This window comes from Tachypleus tridentatus, chromosome 12 (assembly GCF_004210375.1).
Source record: "Tachypleus tridentatus isolate NWPU-2018 chromosome 12, ASM421037v1, whole genome shotgun sequence".
NCBI lineage: Eukaryota > Metazoa > Arthropoda > Merostomata > Xiphosura > Limulidae > Tachypleus > Tachypleus tridentatus.
Window position 1 is genome coordinate 41,902,807 of NC_134836.1, and position 19,738 is coordinate 41,922,544.

The 19,738-nt window shown below is 33.3% G+C and overlaps 1 protein-coding gene across 2 annotated transcripts in view; it reads left to right on the top strand.

Annotated features, from left to right (window-relative positions):
• LOC143233132 (BTB/POZ domain-containing protein Tiwaz-like) overlaps positions 1–19,268 on the top strand; it is a 59,281-nt gene extending 40,013 nt beyond the window's left edge. For both annotated transcript variants that reach the window (XM_076469064.1, XM_076469065.1), the window contains exon 3: positions 12,345–19,268. In XM_076469064.1, the coding sequence (XP_076325179.1) occupies positions 12,345–13,005 (661 nt within the window). In that variant the 3' untranslated portion in view covers positions 13,006–19,268. The remainder of the gene's footprint in view (positions 1–12,344) is intronic.
• The last annotated feature ends 470 nt before the right edge of the window (positions 19,269–19,738 follow it).

Sequence of the window (19,738 nt, forward strand, 5' to 3'; positions counted from 1 at the left end):
ATAACATTAGTACATATGAGACTATATATGGTTATAAATATACGATCCTTATATCATGTAAAGATGTTAATTGGTAAGGTTATGGAACTCAAGTGATAATAATCTATTTTGGGGATGAAACTGCCTAGAGGTTTATTCTCAACATAACTGTCAGACGCCATAAGTGGATTTGCACAACCAATAATTTCCAGGAGTTGCAGTGTAGCTAAAGAAGGGAGGGTTAATTACCGTTGCAATTAGATCAAAGGTTATTTTACGTGCTTTAAAAAATGATCTCACATTTGAGTAAATGCTATTTCCTCATTGCTTTAAACAATATTTCGTAATTACTAAAGTGATTTGCATCCAATTTTCTAATTAGTTAACAGCTATGATAGACAGCACTTCCTTAATAACGGCCAGTTGGGTTAACAGGACAGTAGAATATTATAAAAATTATTATTTGTGACCAATAAAAATAAAATGTTAATACACGCATCTATATATATTAAATCTAACCTTCCAACGATGGATTGAAATAATATAGTAAATCTAAAAAGTCAGGCAGTATTAATTCCTAAGTTAACATTTGTAGTAAAAATTTACTTCTTAAGTGTTAACATGTTAAATCGATCTTCTACAAGGAGAAGTAATTTTCATGCAGTGAAACTTCGTGTATGTTTCCCAGTAAAAGTTACAGGCAGTTCCGCACATAATTAATATATTTAGCTAGTGTTCCACGTTCTTTTGTACACTGTTCATGAATATAACTGAATGCTACAAGTTGTTTTAAGTATAGTTTATGATATAAATTAGGTATTACCGTTAAGTTAATTAGAATATATGAACTGTACCAATTTTCCTTTAACAAAGCTTTACAGAACGTTATTGAGTCATAGTAAGAGGGTAATTTATTTCAATTTTGTACTTTTTAACGTACTACCAACATAATTATTTATTTCTTTTTATTAATCATTACATATTACTTGTCTATGATAAAGCTATTATTATTTTTGAAGCATTTTGAGCGCTCACAAATATATTGCAATCATAGATTACGATAGTTTGGATTAATGTGATGTAGGTTTGTTTAGATTTAATATTTTAATGCATTAGAGTTGATACATTGAGATGCTTGTTTCTCATCAAGAAGCCGTCGCTTTCATACAGATATATACGTAAAGGATGTTTTAAAACATCAGTTGGATAAAAATATCTGTAATTTAATGAAATATAGCGGTTAGATCCAGTAAAATTGCTGGAAAGTATACAATGAACAGGTTTACAGTTTGGTAGAGAGTTGACAAAAAGGTTAATCCCTGAGACTAATACAGGTAAAATAATCACGCAACGAAACGGCCCAGGAAATATTTTGTTATCAGGATGCAACGAATATACTCCTATCAGATGATGTATGTATCTGTCGACAGTGACAAATTGAACTTCAAGTACAACAAAACTGGTCACCAACCCACTCTTAAGACCTAACATTGGCTTCATTAGTTGAGGTCAGAAGAATGGCTGTGACAAAATAGATTACCCCATCCTTTATCTCACCCTTGATAGTTTCTGAGAAACCTCACTAGGACACTATGGGCCAGGACACAGGTGACAAGATAGCCCTGGGGATTACAAACTTACTTGCTCATATTGTTTGCAGCGCCTTCTTAGTGTCAGTGACTTTTCAGGCTAAAAGAAGAAAAACGACCTAACGGCGGACTAAAAGGACGTCTTAACGGTGCACATGATGTCTTTATGTGCCCATAATGACCCTGAACATCGGTGTCGGTATTTATAGCTCCAGTTTTTGAAGAAGGATACACTAAATGGTAGAACTAAAATAAATGCATTTCCAGATTTGCTTCTTCACTTTTATATCCCAGTGAACCAGTAAGAGTTCAAGAACAGGTTACAAGATAAGTTGATTTTTTTTAACAGAATGTTAAGTAACTTAATAACATATTGTGGACGAATCTGAAAATTGGCTTAGTACAAAAAGTTTCAACATATATAAACTATTGTAACAGAATAGTTGATTAATGTTAACTTCCGGTCGAAACAAGCTATGTTCCCAGAGCGAAACCTGTCAATCAGCATAGCTAATTACATGCATTTTAATTACGTTTCTAATTACAAAAAGTAGAACGCGTTGTTTCATCAATTTGGTGCCATCTCACCTCACTGGTACAGCGGTACGTTTACGGATTTACAACGCTAAAATCAGAGGTTTGATTCCCCTCGGTGGATTCAGAAGATAGCCATACGTGGCTTTGCTATAAGTAAACACACACACACTGTCAACGAAATTTTCGGCCGTAACCTCAACAATACATCATGAGCTTCTGCTAGCTTAAAATGTTTGAGCTAGTCGTAAGTTAAAATATCAGACTAACAATATTAAACGTAAATACTAGTATGGAAAATATTTATTGCGAACTGATTTTCTGTTTTTTAAATTCAACACATAAGATGCGCTTTACTGTCATTGTTGTCATTTCCAACCTGTAAGCGATTTTGAAAAGAAACAACAATGTGAGAAACATCTTCTATGGTATTTACGGACAAAAGAGTAACTTCTTCAACATTCTATGTTTTATCATAAAACAATAAAGTGTATTTATTAATAAAATATAAAAAATAAAACTAAAAATATAAGATGTACATCTGAACTTAGAAATAGTTTAAATTTGAATGCGGTTGACACATGTTACGATTTTCACAGCCACTCGCCTTGAACATACTAATGGTATTTTTTGCTTCTTGATACATTTAAAGAATGACACGAAACATTATTATGACTGTTTTAAAGTTTAAAATGACAATAAACAAGTTTGCCAAAATTGTACTGTTTTTTTTTTTTACACTTATCTGGTTCTTGCCTCGTCTCAAAGGATTTCTTCGTTGAAAAACTCAATGTAGTATCAGTTATTCAGTATTTTTTGTAATTATTACTTATGAAATGCTATAAAACCCTACGATGTCATATCTGGAAAACAGTACAATACTTGCAGGTGAAAAATTGGGTAACATGTTTATCGGCACATGGGAGACAAGATACGTAAATAAAATAAGTCATATTTCCACCAGAGAGCGCAGTTAGAATCATAATTTGCATAATTAACAAAATCAAAATAAAGCCGAAGTCACTTGAAAATTGGCTGCAAGAACCGTCAGCATGATTCTACCAAACACGTCTCAACCTGACGTGTTATTGGTTAGGGAGTCATTTAAAACATGTGTTTACCGAGACTTAATCTGATAAAGTAGGTCTATACCTGACAGTTTATTGGTTATGAGGTCATTTTAAGGTTTGTGTTTAACAGAACTTCCCAAGATAAGGTAGACTCAACCTGACAGGTCATTGGTTATGAAGTCGTTTCAAGGATTGTATTTATTGGGAATTTATAAGAGAAGCCAGATATCAACCATACAGATTGCTTATAATGAAGTCATGCCTTCATTCACCATGATGCTGTTCACTTACTACCCAATCTGAAGAAGAAAATCTGATGTAAACCGCTTACATTCCTCAGGACAAGTAGCGATCATTTTCAACATTATGTCGTTACTTGATGCTGTTTTTGAGTAGAGAGAGGAAATACTGAACGTGTGGTAACATCTGCTAAGGCTTTCTAATTGGATTCTATTGTTTCAAGTTTGCTAATAATAAAGAAAATTGGGCCCGATATGGTAAGGTGGGTTAAGGTGTTCGACTCATAATCTGAGAGTCGAGGGTTCGAATCCCCGTTGCACCAAACGTGCTCGCCCTTTCAGCCGTGGGGGGCGTTATAACGTGCGGTCAATCCCACTATTCGTTGGTAAAAGAGTAGCCCAAGAGTCGGTGGTGGGTAGTGAAGACTAGCTGCCTTCCCTTTAGTCTAAATTAGGGACGTGTAGCGAAGATAGCACTCATGTAGCTTTGCGCGAAATTCAAAAAGCAAACAAAAGTGTTTTTCCTCTTTACTATTTATACTTATTACAGTATCCTTAATTTTTATTATTATTATCCTTAATAATTTTATGTATAAAGTACAATTAGTCTCTGTCAGAGTAAGTAATCAAGTCAAAACTGTTCACTTAATTCATGCTGTTATCTGGTATCTCATTACAAATCATTTTAATATATTAATATTGAGAAATTTAATATATTATCATTTTAATATATTAATATTGAGAAATTTAAATAAAACAAAATATATTGAACTTGGAAAACATTTTATAGAAGAGGTCAGTTAAAATTTAAGATACTGCATTTTTGTCAAAGCAATCTTGCTTCACAATCATTCAATTACTAAGTCTGATAAAATTATCTTTTAAAATATTTATAAATTGTAAGCGTTGATTAAACTTGCACTGTATCTGAACACTGATTTGGTGTGGTCTTGCTCACAAGAAAACAGAGAAACAGTATTGTTGAATTGCATTGTTTGCAAAGTTCGAAAGAAAGTGTTGAAGTAAATACGCAATTAACTTTGAAAACCATGAAAGCTTCGAAACAGGTGCATGTTTCATATGTGGTGTTTAATGGACAACACATGTTTGGGAGAATTAATAAAGAAAATCGAAAAAAACATTAAGATATGCCAAATTTTAATTACATATACACTTCCTACATTACACATACATTCAATCTACCCGATACTTTGAACGATGAATCGATCGAATATTTTTTTTATTGAAAGGAAAGAAGAAAAATAATCCAGTTAATTGGTCTCAAGGCGTTTGCAGCTATTTTTCACGTTAAAAAAATATATTTTATAACGCGTTGAACAAGACTACGATTGCTATAGTTCCAGATTAGTTTCTTCAAAGAACTAATTATGTGAATTGTCATTCAATAGATAATTTTGAAAATTAGACGTGAAACAGAATTTTGAGCAAGAGTCAAAATATAAATCGGCTTATTACTAATTGCAACAGTTTTCATGAAAACGAAAGTAATGCAGGCATTTATTATTGTTTTACGTAAATGCAGTTAAGGTCAAAATCCACCACTATGTCATGTTAAACAACCTGTAAACAACAACATCGCTTCAAGCCTGGTTAAAATGGAACTATATATCCACATCTGAGTTAGTTTTTGAAACACAACTTGATTTTCGTAGTGAGTACATTATATTATTTTAGCTTTAAAATTTATATTGAAAACTTGAAAATTGACGGTTAATGTTTTAAGAAAACCCAAACAGTGCACAATAGGTGGCATCAGACCAAACTAGTATTGGGTTTGTGCATACAAATTAATATTTAATTTATAGTACTTTAGTTATTCTGTTGTGTAAAGAACTCGTAATCGTTTACTTCATGCAATAATGTAGTGCGACACAAATAATGGGAAACAAATATTTCTGTTTTAGCACAAACCTACATAATGAGTTATGTACGTAGTGAATCGAACCTTGGATTTTGGTGCAGTGAATCCGTAAACGTAATACTGCTCTAATAAACAGAAATACGAATTTAATCACATGTTACTCATCAAGCATTCATGCTCATTAGGCTTGTTGAAATTGGAATTTCTTTAACTTTTATACACCAATTTACTAGAAAATAAAAATAGTAATGAAAATTTTTTAGAGTAATGATTCCATCTCCAATTGACACATGGATATGAAACGAAAAACAACTTATAGATAAATGACTAATTGTAACATATAGAATGGTATAAGTTTTATTGAAGAGGAACCGGCTCCTCAGTGGCACAGCATTAGGTTTGTTTGTTTTTGTTTTGTTTTTTTAATTTCGCGCAAAGCTACTCGAAGGCTATCTGCGCTAGCCGTCCCTAATTTAGCAGTGTAAGACTAGAGGGAAGGCAGCTAGTCATCACCACCCACCGCCAACTCTTGGGCTACTCTTTTTACTAACGAATAGTGGGATTGACAGTAACATTATAACGCCCTCACGGTTGAAAGGGCGGACATGTTTGGTGCGACCGGGATTCGAACCCGCGACCCTCGGATTACGAGTTGAACGCCTTAACACGCTTGGCCATGCCGGGCCGTACAGCGTTAGGTTTGCCGACTCACACTGCTAGAATCTGGGTATCGATAGCCGTGGTGGGCAGAGCACAGATAGCCCATTGTGCAGCTTTGTGCTTAATTCTAAACCAACAAACAAGAATCGGGGTCAAAGATTGAGTTTTGTTGGTGTTTAGACGTGACATTTGCCCTCATGTCAAAACGGACCAAATTTTCTGTTTCTTGTTTGAGGATTTTGAATTTCCTACTATTACTTCTTCAGTCTTTGTTACTTGATTACCTCTTCGAAAAACGTTTAAAATGTTATAGCAATAGGTGACATTTAAAAAGCACCTTTAAGGTATAACTTTTATAGCTAAAATAGTACACATGTTCTTAAAATGCGGTGATTTAAAGTACACCGTATTTTCTATTTACAGAATCGAATGATTATCATACGGAAATAATTGCGCAAGCCTAGTTTGTTTATTGTATTTTATGGGGTGAACTGTCCAACTGCTTATCAAAACAAATTCACTAAATTGTAATATTTGAAAATATGAACTTTTATATTTCTACGGTATTTCATGGAACTTATCAATACATCTTGATATGAGTTAACTAGAATTATGTCTTACTTTCAGATTCTTAAGCGAAAAGGAAAGAAAAAAATACCAGAAGTTATTTAGTAAATGAAACAGATAAAACTATAGGTTTATCCCAAAAATTTTAGAAATAAAGATACGCACGTTTCGGTGGATGTATCATGGCGATTTTATTTTATTTTGTAGAATGAAAAGAACAAGTCAGATGCTTCTTTATGGGGGACAGTAACCTCATTGAAACATTTTGTTCTAGACCAAGACAAGCCCATCTACTTACATAACAGTGCAATTGTGTATTTCAGGGCACGCCCGCTGAAAGTACAACACGAATTCGTGTAGGAAAATCTTGCAGCGAACCTTAGTTAGTAACCTAACAGCCAGTGACATAGTGTCTGCTAGCCGTGCCTGCGGCTTTGTCCTTCTGACCCGGGCTGTCAACCCCTCCCCTGCGAGGGCCACAATACATCAGAGTCCCTTCTTCCGACGAAGAAATCTATAGTCACGGCAGGAACGCAAACTTTTTTCGTGAAGAGACTTATCGCACAAAATGGTCAAATTAAAACGGTCCTCATGCTTTAAATGGTACGGCTCTTTGTATCGACTACTGTAGCACGTGACTGATAACAAATGACTAGTTCGTGGCAAACGCACTTTCGTAAAAAACGTAATTTCTTTTAATCCCGGATAACGGAAAGCCTGTAAATGATGCTTTATAATTTATGTTTTTGGAAAGTAACGTTTAAAAAATCGTTTACGCTGATTAGAAAAAAAACAAAAAACACCTGGGTGTCGGCTTTCTTAAGCTATATTTATCTTAGTAAATATAAGATTAGTTCTCTTTGTATAAGAATTTTTTTAAATTATCAAATAGTTTGTTTGTTTGTTTGTTTGTTTTTGAATTTCGCACAAAGCTACTCGAGGGCTATCTGTGCTAGCCGTCCCTAATTTAGCAGTGTAAGACCAGAGGGAAGGCAGCTAGTCATCACCACCCACCGCCAACTCTTGGGCTACTCTTTTACCAACGAAAAGTGGGATTGACCGTCACATTATAACGCCCCCACGGCTGGGAGGGCGAGCATGTTTGGCGCGATATCAAATAGTAATATTAACATTAAAATTGGTTGAAAATATCCGTCGTCTCATAAAACCTACTCTAAAACAATAATTTAGACAAGACCTCCCTATTATTTTAATACATTTTAAAAATATTAACGTTATTCATAAATATATATATATTCAGTGAGTATAATTGTGTAATTTAAAGTAAATGGAGGGGGAAAACATTAAATTTAACATAGGCATGTACAGAAGAGTTACTAGAATTAACGTTATTTATTGCAAACTCATTGGAATATATTTTCTTTAAGTAACTGTAAGATTTGTTCTATGTAAGCGCTGGAATACTCGTTTGTTTTATAATTTTTGCTTAAAGCTACTCAACTCCCAAAAACTACCTAGTACGTTAAAGGATGTTGTCGATTTGTTTGATTTCTCGCAAAGATACTCAATGGCTGAATGAGATAGCCGTTCTAAAGTCTAAAGTGATGGTGGAGAGAAGGCAGCTGGTCAACAGCCTCTATAGCCAATCTTACGGCCAAACTTTGGAAAAAATAAAAACGTTTGGATTTTGCGCAAGGTTACACTACGCTAGCCGTCACTAGTTTAGCAGGGTAAGACTAGAAGGAAGGCAACTAGTCCGTAACTTTATAACACCTAAACGGCTGAAAGAGCCAGCATATTTGGAATGAGGGCGCCTCGAACCCGCGCCGGTTGGAGTAAGAGTTGAGTATCTTTACCACGTAGCCATGCCGGGCCAAACAGATCTGTGAGAAAAGAATTTAAAGGTTTATCTTGAGAGGGTTATATGAAAAAAAAAAAGTCACATTATTGCGAAATTTTAATCGTTTAAAACGTTTGTTCACATTTACGATAAAGGCAAACACTTTTTTTTCTCATAATTTCGTATATTTTCTTGGATTAGTTAATTGTGAAATCTCAGTTGAAAAATACTGTCGTAGTTCAATAAATACAAAGAAACTACATGTTTATTTTTTTTTTCAAATAAGTGTAGGTTTCTTTGTTCGCGTGTGTTTTTTAGCGAAAAGCTACACGAAAATATATTTGCGCTTTGTCCACCGTGACAATCCAGCCTCGGATTTTAGCGTTGTCATTTCGTAACCTTACGCTGACTCACGTGGGGACTTCTTTTAAATTCAAACTTAAATAAACGATGTTGTTGAGTTTAAGTATTTTTGTATTAATAAAATGTTTTGTTAGCTTCTTTTAAGTTATCATGTTCATATGTGATTAAAGCTCCTATTGTTATGATTTGCTTTCCGATGTTCACATATATATGAGTCTCGGAATGTTTCTTCTTTTGAATCACGTTACACTTTAAATCCCAACCTATAAAAAAAACAAACACAACTCAACTGTGATAACGTAGCTGATACATACACATTGTTTATTAATTGGTGAATTACTTTTAGAAAAGGATTTCATTAAACTTTTTATATAGTTTTTTTTTTCAATTTTGATCAAACAGGTATTATTGCTTATAGTAGAATATTTTCGCAAAGGTGAGCAATGTTGTTTCTACTTTTGAACTAGAGAAAAGATAGCTAGTTAATAACACCCACTGCTAACTCTTTAACTATTCTTTGTCTGGCTAAGCACTGGGATTTCATTGTCACCTCACTGATGACCATAAAAAAAAAAGCGTATTTATCTGAATATGTCAAAACGTTGCAATAATATATTTTCAGTCTATCATAAAGGTCTCCTAAGTGGGACAGCGGTATGTTTACGAACTTAGAACGCTAGAAACTGAGTTTTGATACCCATGGTGAGCAGAGCACAGATATCCCATTGTGTAGCTTTGTGGTTAATTTAAAACAATAACAATTATCATAAGGTTTGATAACATTAAGATATCAGGAAATGATATTGTTTTCTTCTGTTTCTGGCAAAGCTAGTAAAGTTATCTGTCGCTGTTCTTAACTGGCCGGCAGCATTAACATAATCTCTTGTGCTGCCTTTACCAACAACACTATAATGCCCCACGGTATTAGGGAGGCTTGTTGTGCGCTGGGTTTCGATCTTTCGAACCGCAGATTGTGAACTGAGCATCTTAACTAGGCTTCCTCAATTGATTGACTAGAGGTAAGGCAGCCAGTCAAACCAATCACCTCCAAATCTTGATCTGCTTTCGTGTTACCAAATAATGAGATTTAATCATCACTCTTATATCATGTTTACACCACTAAAGTGTGAAGTACATTTGTGGCAGTAACGAGTTGCGAACCGAAAACCTTCGAATTTACAAACCGAGCACAGCAGAACCTATACTACGCCCTGTTCAAATTATTTTTACTAGTTGAAATGAAATAAGCAGACTATAAATCATAGCGTTATTGTAGACAGCTGTTTTATAACACTTGATTTAATATATTTATTATCATTCCCTTGTTTGTTAAATAATATCTTTTATAAGTTTTTAAAAAAATTGTATTTAGTTATAATCTGATTAGTGAAATCGATGAATATAGCACGTAACAAGTTACTTTATTTTGAAGCTTGCAGGACTAGACTGTGTAAACGTTTTGGCTTTCTATGAATGAAACATATCAATAACTCCCTTCTGTACAGTTTCATTAGTCCTAATACTATATAAAGCTCGATGAATTAAATTAAGTACCTGATTTGAAAATGGACAAACTAATTAATAAAAGCTTTGCTGGAAATATTACCGACCAAAACAGAGATTTGTAACCAAAATGAAGCAATATTAACAGTTTAAATGAGGTATTCTGTTGAACATTGTCGAATATTTTTATTAACAGGAATGGCTACTTCTGTAATGAGTGAGGACACTGTTATGGCTCCTCCACACAGAATGGTAGCAAGATAAGCAAAATCCAATAGTCTATTTCTTTGTCCCACATCTTACTTGCCCCAGTAAGATGTCTTTTTTGCAATACTTTACGCTGAGTTTATAAATATGACCATCATAGAGAAGTAACGATTAAAAACATGTCAGTGTATGATGAAAGATGACTTTTTTTAAATATTATATTAGTAATGTGCAAAATTACTCTTTTCTGCTCTATTAGTTTACAACTGTGTTTTTAACTCTCAAACGTTGAGAATGTTAGATTGTCCTCTACAACTATCAGAATTACTAAAATGTGACTTTCTGATCAGAGGTTTGTAGCAGTCAAACTTCTCTCTTCACAAATTTCCAGCTGGATTCTAAATCATTCCACCAAGTCCTGAAGTACTGTTCCTAAAAATTGCTAATTTTCTATAAATATATATGTGTATGTCTAAACAAGTTTTAAGGCTCATAAATTACTTAAATATTACAATTAAATATATGCGTTTAAGCTCGTAATACTCTGTTCTAACTGTGGTTTCGGCCCGGCATGGCCAGGTGGGTTAAGGCGTGTGATTCGTAATCTTAGGATCGCGGGTTCGCATCCCCATCGCACCAAACATTCTCGTCCTCCCAACCGTGGGGACATTATAATGTGACATTCAATCCCACTATTCGTTGGTAAAAGAGTATCCCAAGAGTTGGCGATGGGTGGTGATGACTAGCTACCTTCCCTCTGGTCTCACACTGCTAAATTAGGGACGGCTAGCGCAGATAGCCCTCGAGTAGCTTTGCGCGAAATTCAAACAAACAAACAAACAAACTAGCATCCTTTTTTGTTTCTTTCTCGGTAGATCAGGTCAACAGGAAATTTAAAGATTTATGACATTAAAGTATGGGATTCCATTTTCCATGGTGGACAGAGTGAATACAGACGGCCTATTGTGTAGCTTTGTGCTTTTATCTTCATTGTCCAGAAACATAATTTACTTGATATATCTTATTGATGCCTTATATAGTAAAAAAACATTTTATCTTTATAAAAATTGCATACAATAAATAATAATGAGTTTTTTTTTTATAAAAGCTACAAGACATTTCATATTGTGGTCAATATAAAAATGGTTTAAAGATATCCTATTTAGTCTTGTTCTACACCGTACATTTCCGTTTCGAGTGTCCACGGAATTGACTGGACGTACCCAGTTTGTGAACCCGAGGGTTTATTCTTTACCACCCGTTGCCACAAAATCAAGTCCCTCCATTGGGCCAGACAAGATTAGTTCAAGAGTTGATGATGGATGCTGTTGGCAGCTGCGCTTATCTAGTCTACCTTTTTAAAATTAGGGACGAGTGGATAATTAAAAAAATAAATAGAAAATGAAGCAACTAAAATAATAAAAAACAGAGAAAACATTGGGAGATAAAAGAAAGAAGTAACATCAAAACAGAAAGTATTTTCTGATCTGTGACTTCGAAATGGTAAAGATACGTTTTGTTTGGTCAATTTACTCCCACTTCACGTACCTCGCGTATTTTATTTCAATTGATATGTAGATATTCAGGTCTACATTGTGGTACAAACTTTTGTTTTAATAACAAAGCAGTTTGTTTGAATTATTAGTTAGTTTGTCACTACCAATTTTAAAATTTGCGGGACAGATTAGAGGGTTGAAACGATAACGACCAGGACAACTCCAGAAAATAAAATAAATTGCTTAAATTCGATGTACTTATAGAACAATAAAAGTCAGCTCTTTTACTGAGAAAATGGCTTATTTTAATCCTAATGTTTGATACCAAGCATTTGTTACTTTTTCTTACACTGTAGTGCCAGTATTTGGCCAAACGTTTATTTAAATTCATATATTCATATATTTGTATGGTCTTAATATTTTTAATCCAGTCCAATATTTTCAATATTTTCAGACATCCCGATTCTCGTCTTGCACGGATGTTCAACGGGAGTATTCCAATTGTCTTGGACACCTTGAAGCAGCATTACTTCATAGATCGAGATGGCAAGTCGTTTCGTCATATATTGAACTTTCTTCGAACCAACACACTCCCTGTTTCAGAAGAATTCAAAGAATTGGATCTTTTACTAGAAGAAGCCAGGTTCTATGACATACCGCCACTGGTTAAAATGTTGGAGAGCCTCAAGAAAGAGAGACATCGTAAGAAACAAAGCAGTAACTGCCATTCCAATTCAAACGATAACCATTACGATGATCGAAGAACGACAAATTACGATGACAAAAACAATGACATAGGATTTGAATGTCTGGCTCTTAATGTCAGTCCTGACCTTGGAGAACGAATAACGATTAGTGGGGAAAGGTCTGTAGTGGAAGAAGTTTTTCCTGAGATTAGTCAGGCGCTAATGGACGCTCGGAGTGGAGTAGCCTGGAACACAGACTCTAAACACGTCATCAGGTTTCCGTTAAATGGTTACTGTAAACTAAATTCACTTCAAACAATTACACGTCTCTTGAATAACGGTTTCAAGATCATGGCGTCCAACGGAGGCGGTGTGGAAGGTCAGCAATTTAGCGAGTATCTTTTCGTGCGAAAACATTTTCCTATTTGAAGGTTTACTGGTGTTCGAAACTTCTGGATATTGACCTGCAAAATACATTAAAAAAGTGTGAGATTCTGTAAACTCGATACGAAATTAATTTTACGTCGATACATTTAAAGGACTTGGAGTTACTAGTAATCGAAGCTACAAATGATTTCGATGGTGCTATCAGATAGGTCTTAACTCATGACCTTGAAATTATTTCAGTTACCTTACTAATCAACATAGTATTTATACAAGATGTGCCATTTTCAACTCTTTTTTTTATTTTTTACTTTAAAACTAGTTCCTTCTTCATCACATTTCGGTCACTTGCCAACAAAGTGACATCTTAACAGCTTTGTGTGTGTATTTTACGAGTCTTGGAAAACAGAGTCATCCTCTGGAGTTCATTTACTATTGATGAATAACGTGTTTCACGCTTACTTCCGCAAAGTGTTATATACAACTGTTTCTTTATTCATTATTTCAGTTACAAAGATTTCCGTCTCTACTATGAACTATTTTCTATTCAAAGTTTTCAATTCTTTGCTGAATAAAAACGATGATAAAATATTCTAATATAACACTATTTTTTTCGGGATGACATAAAATAAATTTAAACTGATTATTAAAAACTCGCCGTTTTTGTTTAAGTGTGAAGATACATCAAAACAGGATGTTCAATGGAAACAGAATAATCTTTATTGTGAAATAAAAGAGCAAGTGGAATTGTCTCTTTAAATGGTGTGAACTGTGGTGTTAATGAAGAACTTAAAATGATACCTTCTTTAATGAATAAACATTATTAAAGTTACATAAACAGGTTGATATAAACTTTAAGTTATAGGTGTAATGATATCGACTTCGTACTCATTTATTATTGGAGTAAAACCAGACACTGTTAAATGGTTGTGTACGTGATCTCGTTTGTGCCATACTGAGGCTCCTACAAAGATATTAAGCTTTTTTATTTATCTAAGATGCGTTTTACTACATATATTGCTATTTAGTAGAAAGGCAGGTTTCTCGGTTTGTTTATAATATTATTTATCAATGCATATCTTACGTAAGAACTGATTTATATAATTCGGTGTAATTATATAGTTTGCGAAAACCTGATATATTTCCTAGATTTTCTTTTAAAATGTGACGTGTTTCATGACAGATGTTGTTATTTTAAGTGTATGTATTTGTAATTTTATAGAGACTGCTTGTATACTACGGTTTGAGAGTACAATTCATGAAATACTATAAATATATCAACTTATACAAACATTTATGAAATACGATAACTATATCAGCTTATACCAACTTTAGATCTCACGTAAGATATAATTTTCTGTTTCTTATTAACCCAGTCAAGTTTATATTTTTCAGTCCGGTAACTGAAAAAAATCTATAATTTTACTGTTTCTTGTAAATGTCTTTCTTTCGCTCTAAACGTTACCAACTTATTAATATTTCATTGTTGAAAATTCAGGAAATATATACATCTCTTTTAATTTAGTTAAGTTTTAAATCTGTGGACAGATATCTTTTGAACTGGAAAGGTTTACTCTATCTCTAACGATAATAGTTTTCAATCAGAGTAAGCTATGTAGTTAAAGTAGCACTGGAAAATTCGACTGACCGTGAACATAGCTAATTAAATTACTTTTCTTACATAGACACTTATAAAGGTTTATATTAGTATCTTATGAAATGTTCTTACTAATAGGTGTTGATGATAACAGGCGTTTGTTTAAAACTTTGATTTAAACATGGATTTTTTTTAGATTGTGACTAAAATCTCTGCAGTTAAAGATATATGGAAAGTTTTCATAAGGCGATCCGTTTTTAACTACTGTCTCTTTTTACCCATTTAGTTCCAACTTTCTGTACCTTCATGTCCTTCTGAATATATAAACGATGATGTCAGACTTTTTAACTGGTTATCATAAGATAATTTGAATAATGAAAGAAAATTCTCTTTACCTTTCCTGTTACAATAATTCTTAATCAAAAGGTTGCACTTTACAAAATATCGAAAGTCTGTTTCATTCGAAGTTGGAAATTTTATAAACCTAATATTGTGAGTTATACATAAAAACATGTTTCAATGCACCTTAATTATTTGTTTGTTTTGAATTTCGTGCAAAATTACACGAGGGCTATCTGCGCTAGCCTTTTCTAATTTAGCAGTATAAGACCAGAGGGAAGGCAGCTAGTCATCACCACCCACCGCCAACTCTTGAGCTATTCTTTTATCAACGAATAATGGGATTGGCCGTCACTTTATAAACACCCCACGGCTGAAAGGGCGAGCATATTTGGTGCGATAGGGATTCAAATCCACGACCCTCGAATTACGAGTCGAACACCCTAACCAACTGGCCATGCCGGACTGCATCTTAATTGAGAGATATAAGTTACTACCGAAGTTTCGCAGTACACGCGTATTAGGGGAACCGTATGGCAGAAATAAATCAAGTGTTTTATATATATATATCCTTTTCCAGAGGTCTTAATGTTTAAATATTAATAAAGTTTCAACCAAACAAACAATGAAGTATCAAAGCTGACTCATTTGCACTTACAACGAATTTAGATTATGGTAGAATTTGAAATTCTAATGAAATTAAAACGTGTGCTAAAAATACTACATTTTTATTTAATGTCACATTCTGACAATTTATCAAACGGATTCATGATTTAACGCAAATCTTTGTATGTTTTTTTAAGATTTTTCCCTTGATCTTCAATGTTATTTCTTGTTCAGCGGACCCGATGATTTTGAAATGGTTGGAACACACAAGTTAGTCATGTTAAATAGCACTGTGGCTCTTATTTTTTAATTCGTATTTGTGTGCACAAACAGTCCCTGTTCAATCGTTTTCAAAATTGAAACAAGGTAAATTTCAATAGTTTATGCAAACCCATAAAGAGAAAAAAAAATTAACAAATTAGTAGAAGTTAAATATTTTATGGTAACACCCACAAGAAACATACAAAGTTGACTACAATATATTAAACCTAACTACAGGAATAAGATGTGTTAGCTACTCTTAAAAGTTAATATTTATTTTAGTATTTACACATATTTACACTTAATAGAAAAGTAATTCCATTCCACAGTTATTGGAAAATTGTTTTTATTTGAGTATAAAAACTAATTTAGCGATATATGAATTGTACTCTGATATAGTAACTGACAGTTTTATAATAGTACCGCTGTCTGCATTTAGAAAATATTAAAGTCATTGGAGGGTAATGAACTAAGTAAAAAAATTAGGCATGTGAAAAACTTGAAATTATTCACAGATTTGTTTATTGTTTTATTACAGTTGAAAACTTTATTATATCAGTTATTAAATTCATGCATTTATTGTATTTTCTCTCTTTGTAGTTAAAACAGACAACTGTCACTGCTCTAATAAGGTTTGAGATATTTTAAAGTCATTTGTAATAATTGAAATTTATTGGACCAAAATATTGTTAAGGTTCGTCAGTACTTTATGCTATTTATTTACTTTTAAATAGTTTAATATTGGTTTTACACTGCTTGAGTAATGGTAAAACTCCAATTTACTTCTGTAAAATTTTCGTAGCTTTGGCGAGGTTCAGTTGAATTGCTTGGAAGATATTCTGAGCAGAACTTTTTTTTTGCCTTATAAACTCCTCGTGGAAGTTTTCAACAGACAGTAGATTGAATTCTTGTATATTTCGAGCTAATCTCCAAGAGCCGAAGTTTGAAGCTTTCAGAACTAATTGTTATTTTTCATCAATTTGTTTAAGGCTGGAGGCAAAACATTCACAAAAAAACGAGAGTAAAACTTTTAGCAAATCTTGGTCTGTATTAGACCATCGGTGAGAAGTCTGGAGTCAGTCTTGTAAATGTAAAGATCGGGTTTCCATACAATATCAAGCCGATGATTTAGGTTTGTGCTTAACAATAAGAAAAAGAAAAAAAGATGGTTTTTATATGACCTTTTAATTACTTTTTACCAGAAGTCCCCTTCACTGACAAACCACTATACCTGTGGACTAGAAACCTGGTTTCGGTACTCGTGGTGGGCAGTTCACAGAGAACCCATTGTGTAGCTTCGTGTTTAAGTGAAAACACACTTTATTAGAAAGAAAAAGTTCATGATTAAGAAAATGGAAATTATTTTTTGTTATAGAGAGTAGATATCTAACTAAACTTAATAATGAGCGTGAGGAACGAAAGAATCTTGAACCTGAAAGATAACTAAAACCTTGTCGCTGATCAGTGATGAAAAACAATTGCCAAAAACATATCCAGAACTCGCGACATTTGTGTTATGTTAGAAAAACTAACAGTTGTCAAACTAACTTTGTGTTACGGTAAAATCAGTACTAACGAGCTATTTAACCTTACTTTGAGTAGTTCTATTGGACTTAGATTTTGCAATACGATTGGAAATGTTATAGGCAGAGCATTAAGAAAGCTTAATTAACGCTTCCCATTTACGGCGAGTTCGTTTAAAAAAGTTGGTACAAATCAACTGCTGAGGTAATCATAATGAATTAACGTTGTATCTATTTTATGATAGAAACGTTTAATTAATCACTTGGGTCTGAATGACCGAAAATTGTTCATGATTTTTGTTCATGCATATATGTTATTGTTCTGTCGTTTACTTAAGTAGTTTAATTTTGTTTTTGGTTTTTACGATGACACTTGTAATCTCTGATATTTTCGTTTCTTATACAACTTTTTATTTCTACTGTGAAATAACAGCCAATAATAACATATGCTATATATCAGTTATTAAAAAAAATATTTTGCTGTATTCGCATACGTTATGATTAAAAAAAATGTTTAATTCAGTGTTTAAACGTAGTATTTTTCTTTTGTATTACAAAAAGGGAGGGGGGTCACATCCCAGCTAGAAATGGAGGCAAAATGGGTCATCCGAGGGTGAAAGCACAACCTTACATGCTGATACCCTTACCAACATAGGAATGAGCAGAGCTGGCTGGATTATACAAGCCTGTCGAAGCAAGAATTGCATAAGCTGTTTGGTGTTGCCTTTGGGTATTCACGAGCCCGATTACTTGGGAAGATAGCCCGGATTTGCGCTGCGGGCGTCGCCGCTCCTTTGCCGCTTTGTCCGCTCAATGGCGGCTGCGGGCGGGGCCTTGGGACCAGTCTTGCCCCAATATCCGGTTGACCTGAGCGTCACGTTGAGGTTTGTCTTGAAAAAAGCAAACATTTAACAACCCGTTTCTTTTCGTGACTTTTTATAAGCAGACAAGAAATTCGCACTAAGTTGCTAAGGAAAATATCTCTTAAATTTGAATACAGGTACGAGTGAGTTGTATAATACTTATGTACAACAGTCTGTTTACAGAATGTGTCTTCAGAACTAAAGCCGTACATGTGAATACTAATTTACTGCAGACATCCGTTTTAACTGGAATAGCACGTAAAAAATAATTACAAGTAAAGCTTGTATTGTAATTGTCCAAATTTCATGGTATAAAGAATCAATCTAGATACAAAGTATTCTTTATATTTGAAATTAATATGCATGCTTTATCTAAAGTTCGTTAATATTGAAAATTCTGATGGTTTAGTTTATGTTTTGTTTGAAAATTACATGCATATTTACGTAAAGTGTGAGAGCTATGTTTGTTACATAGCTCTCGTAAGATTTATGGAAATGAAGACGGGAAAAACGTATAAAAACCTTACAGAAAATCCAAGTTTCGATGAAACTGCCAAAGGCTATCTTCGACTAACTAGGAACATTTCATATGACAAATAGTTATTTAATGGCACCAATGCAGAAGACAAATTATGGTAAAACAATCAAGTACAATAGATATGTTTATGATTTTTTAAAATTATTTTTATTACATTGACGTAAGTAAAATAATAAATTCTCCACAAAGAGCTTGTTTCACTTAAAGTTAATTTACCATTTATTTGTGCGTAAAGAAGTGTTAAGTTTTATTACATCTGTCATATGGACCATTTATAATTTGAGAATATTCTGAGGAAGTTTGAATGACAATATTGTAAGTTATCCAAATATAACCTTCCACCTGCAAAACAAAAGTAAGATTAGGTATACGTGCTAGATAAATATGTATACTTAAACTCATATATAAATAAATGAATATATATATATATAGACATAGCTAGGTAGTCACTTCGGCTGCAGTAACCGTGATCTAGTGCCATACACTACAGTGTCACGTCTTTGTAGTATCATATAAAGCTACATTTCTGTATGTAAATAAATTTTATTAGCATGCAGAGGAAATAAATATTATTATTTGAATTCTTAGTGTGTGTATGAGGTTTGTGTCTTTGCATTATCCGAAGCTATGCTGTTCTTCTCAATAGCAGAACATAAATTTAAAGAAAGAATAAAATAAGAGTTAATAAAATAATCCATCTACACAAGGATTCTACATGAACTCTATTACGTTTTTCTCGTCCCTATAATGGAAATGCATAATTATAATTGTTATGTAATACAGCATAAAGTGAGATATTCCATAAATTTCTATTTTTTTCAAACCTTTGCATCCGATCGGTCTTAGATATTTTACATATGCAGTCTTGAGAGATATATTTTAGACACTGAAGATTAATGTGGCTGAAATGAATAAAAAATACATATATGGTAAATAAAACTATATATTAGTTTAAACGCCAACTTATTATTTAAGTGACACGGATAAAAAATAAAAGACGAATAAATTAATAGTTTAAATGTCCAGTTATTTTTAATTGACATGGGTAAAG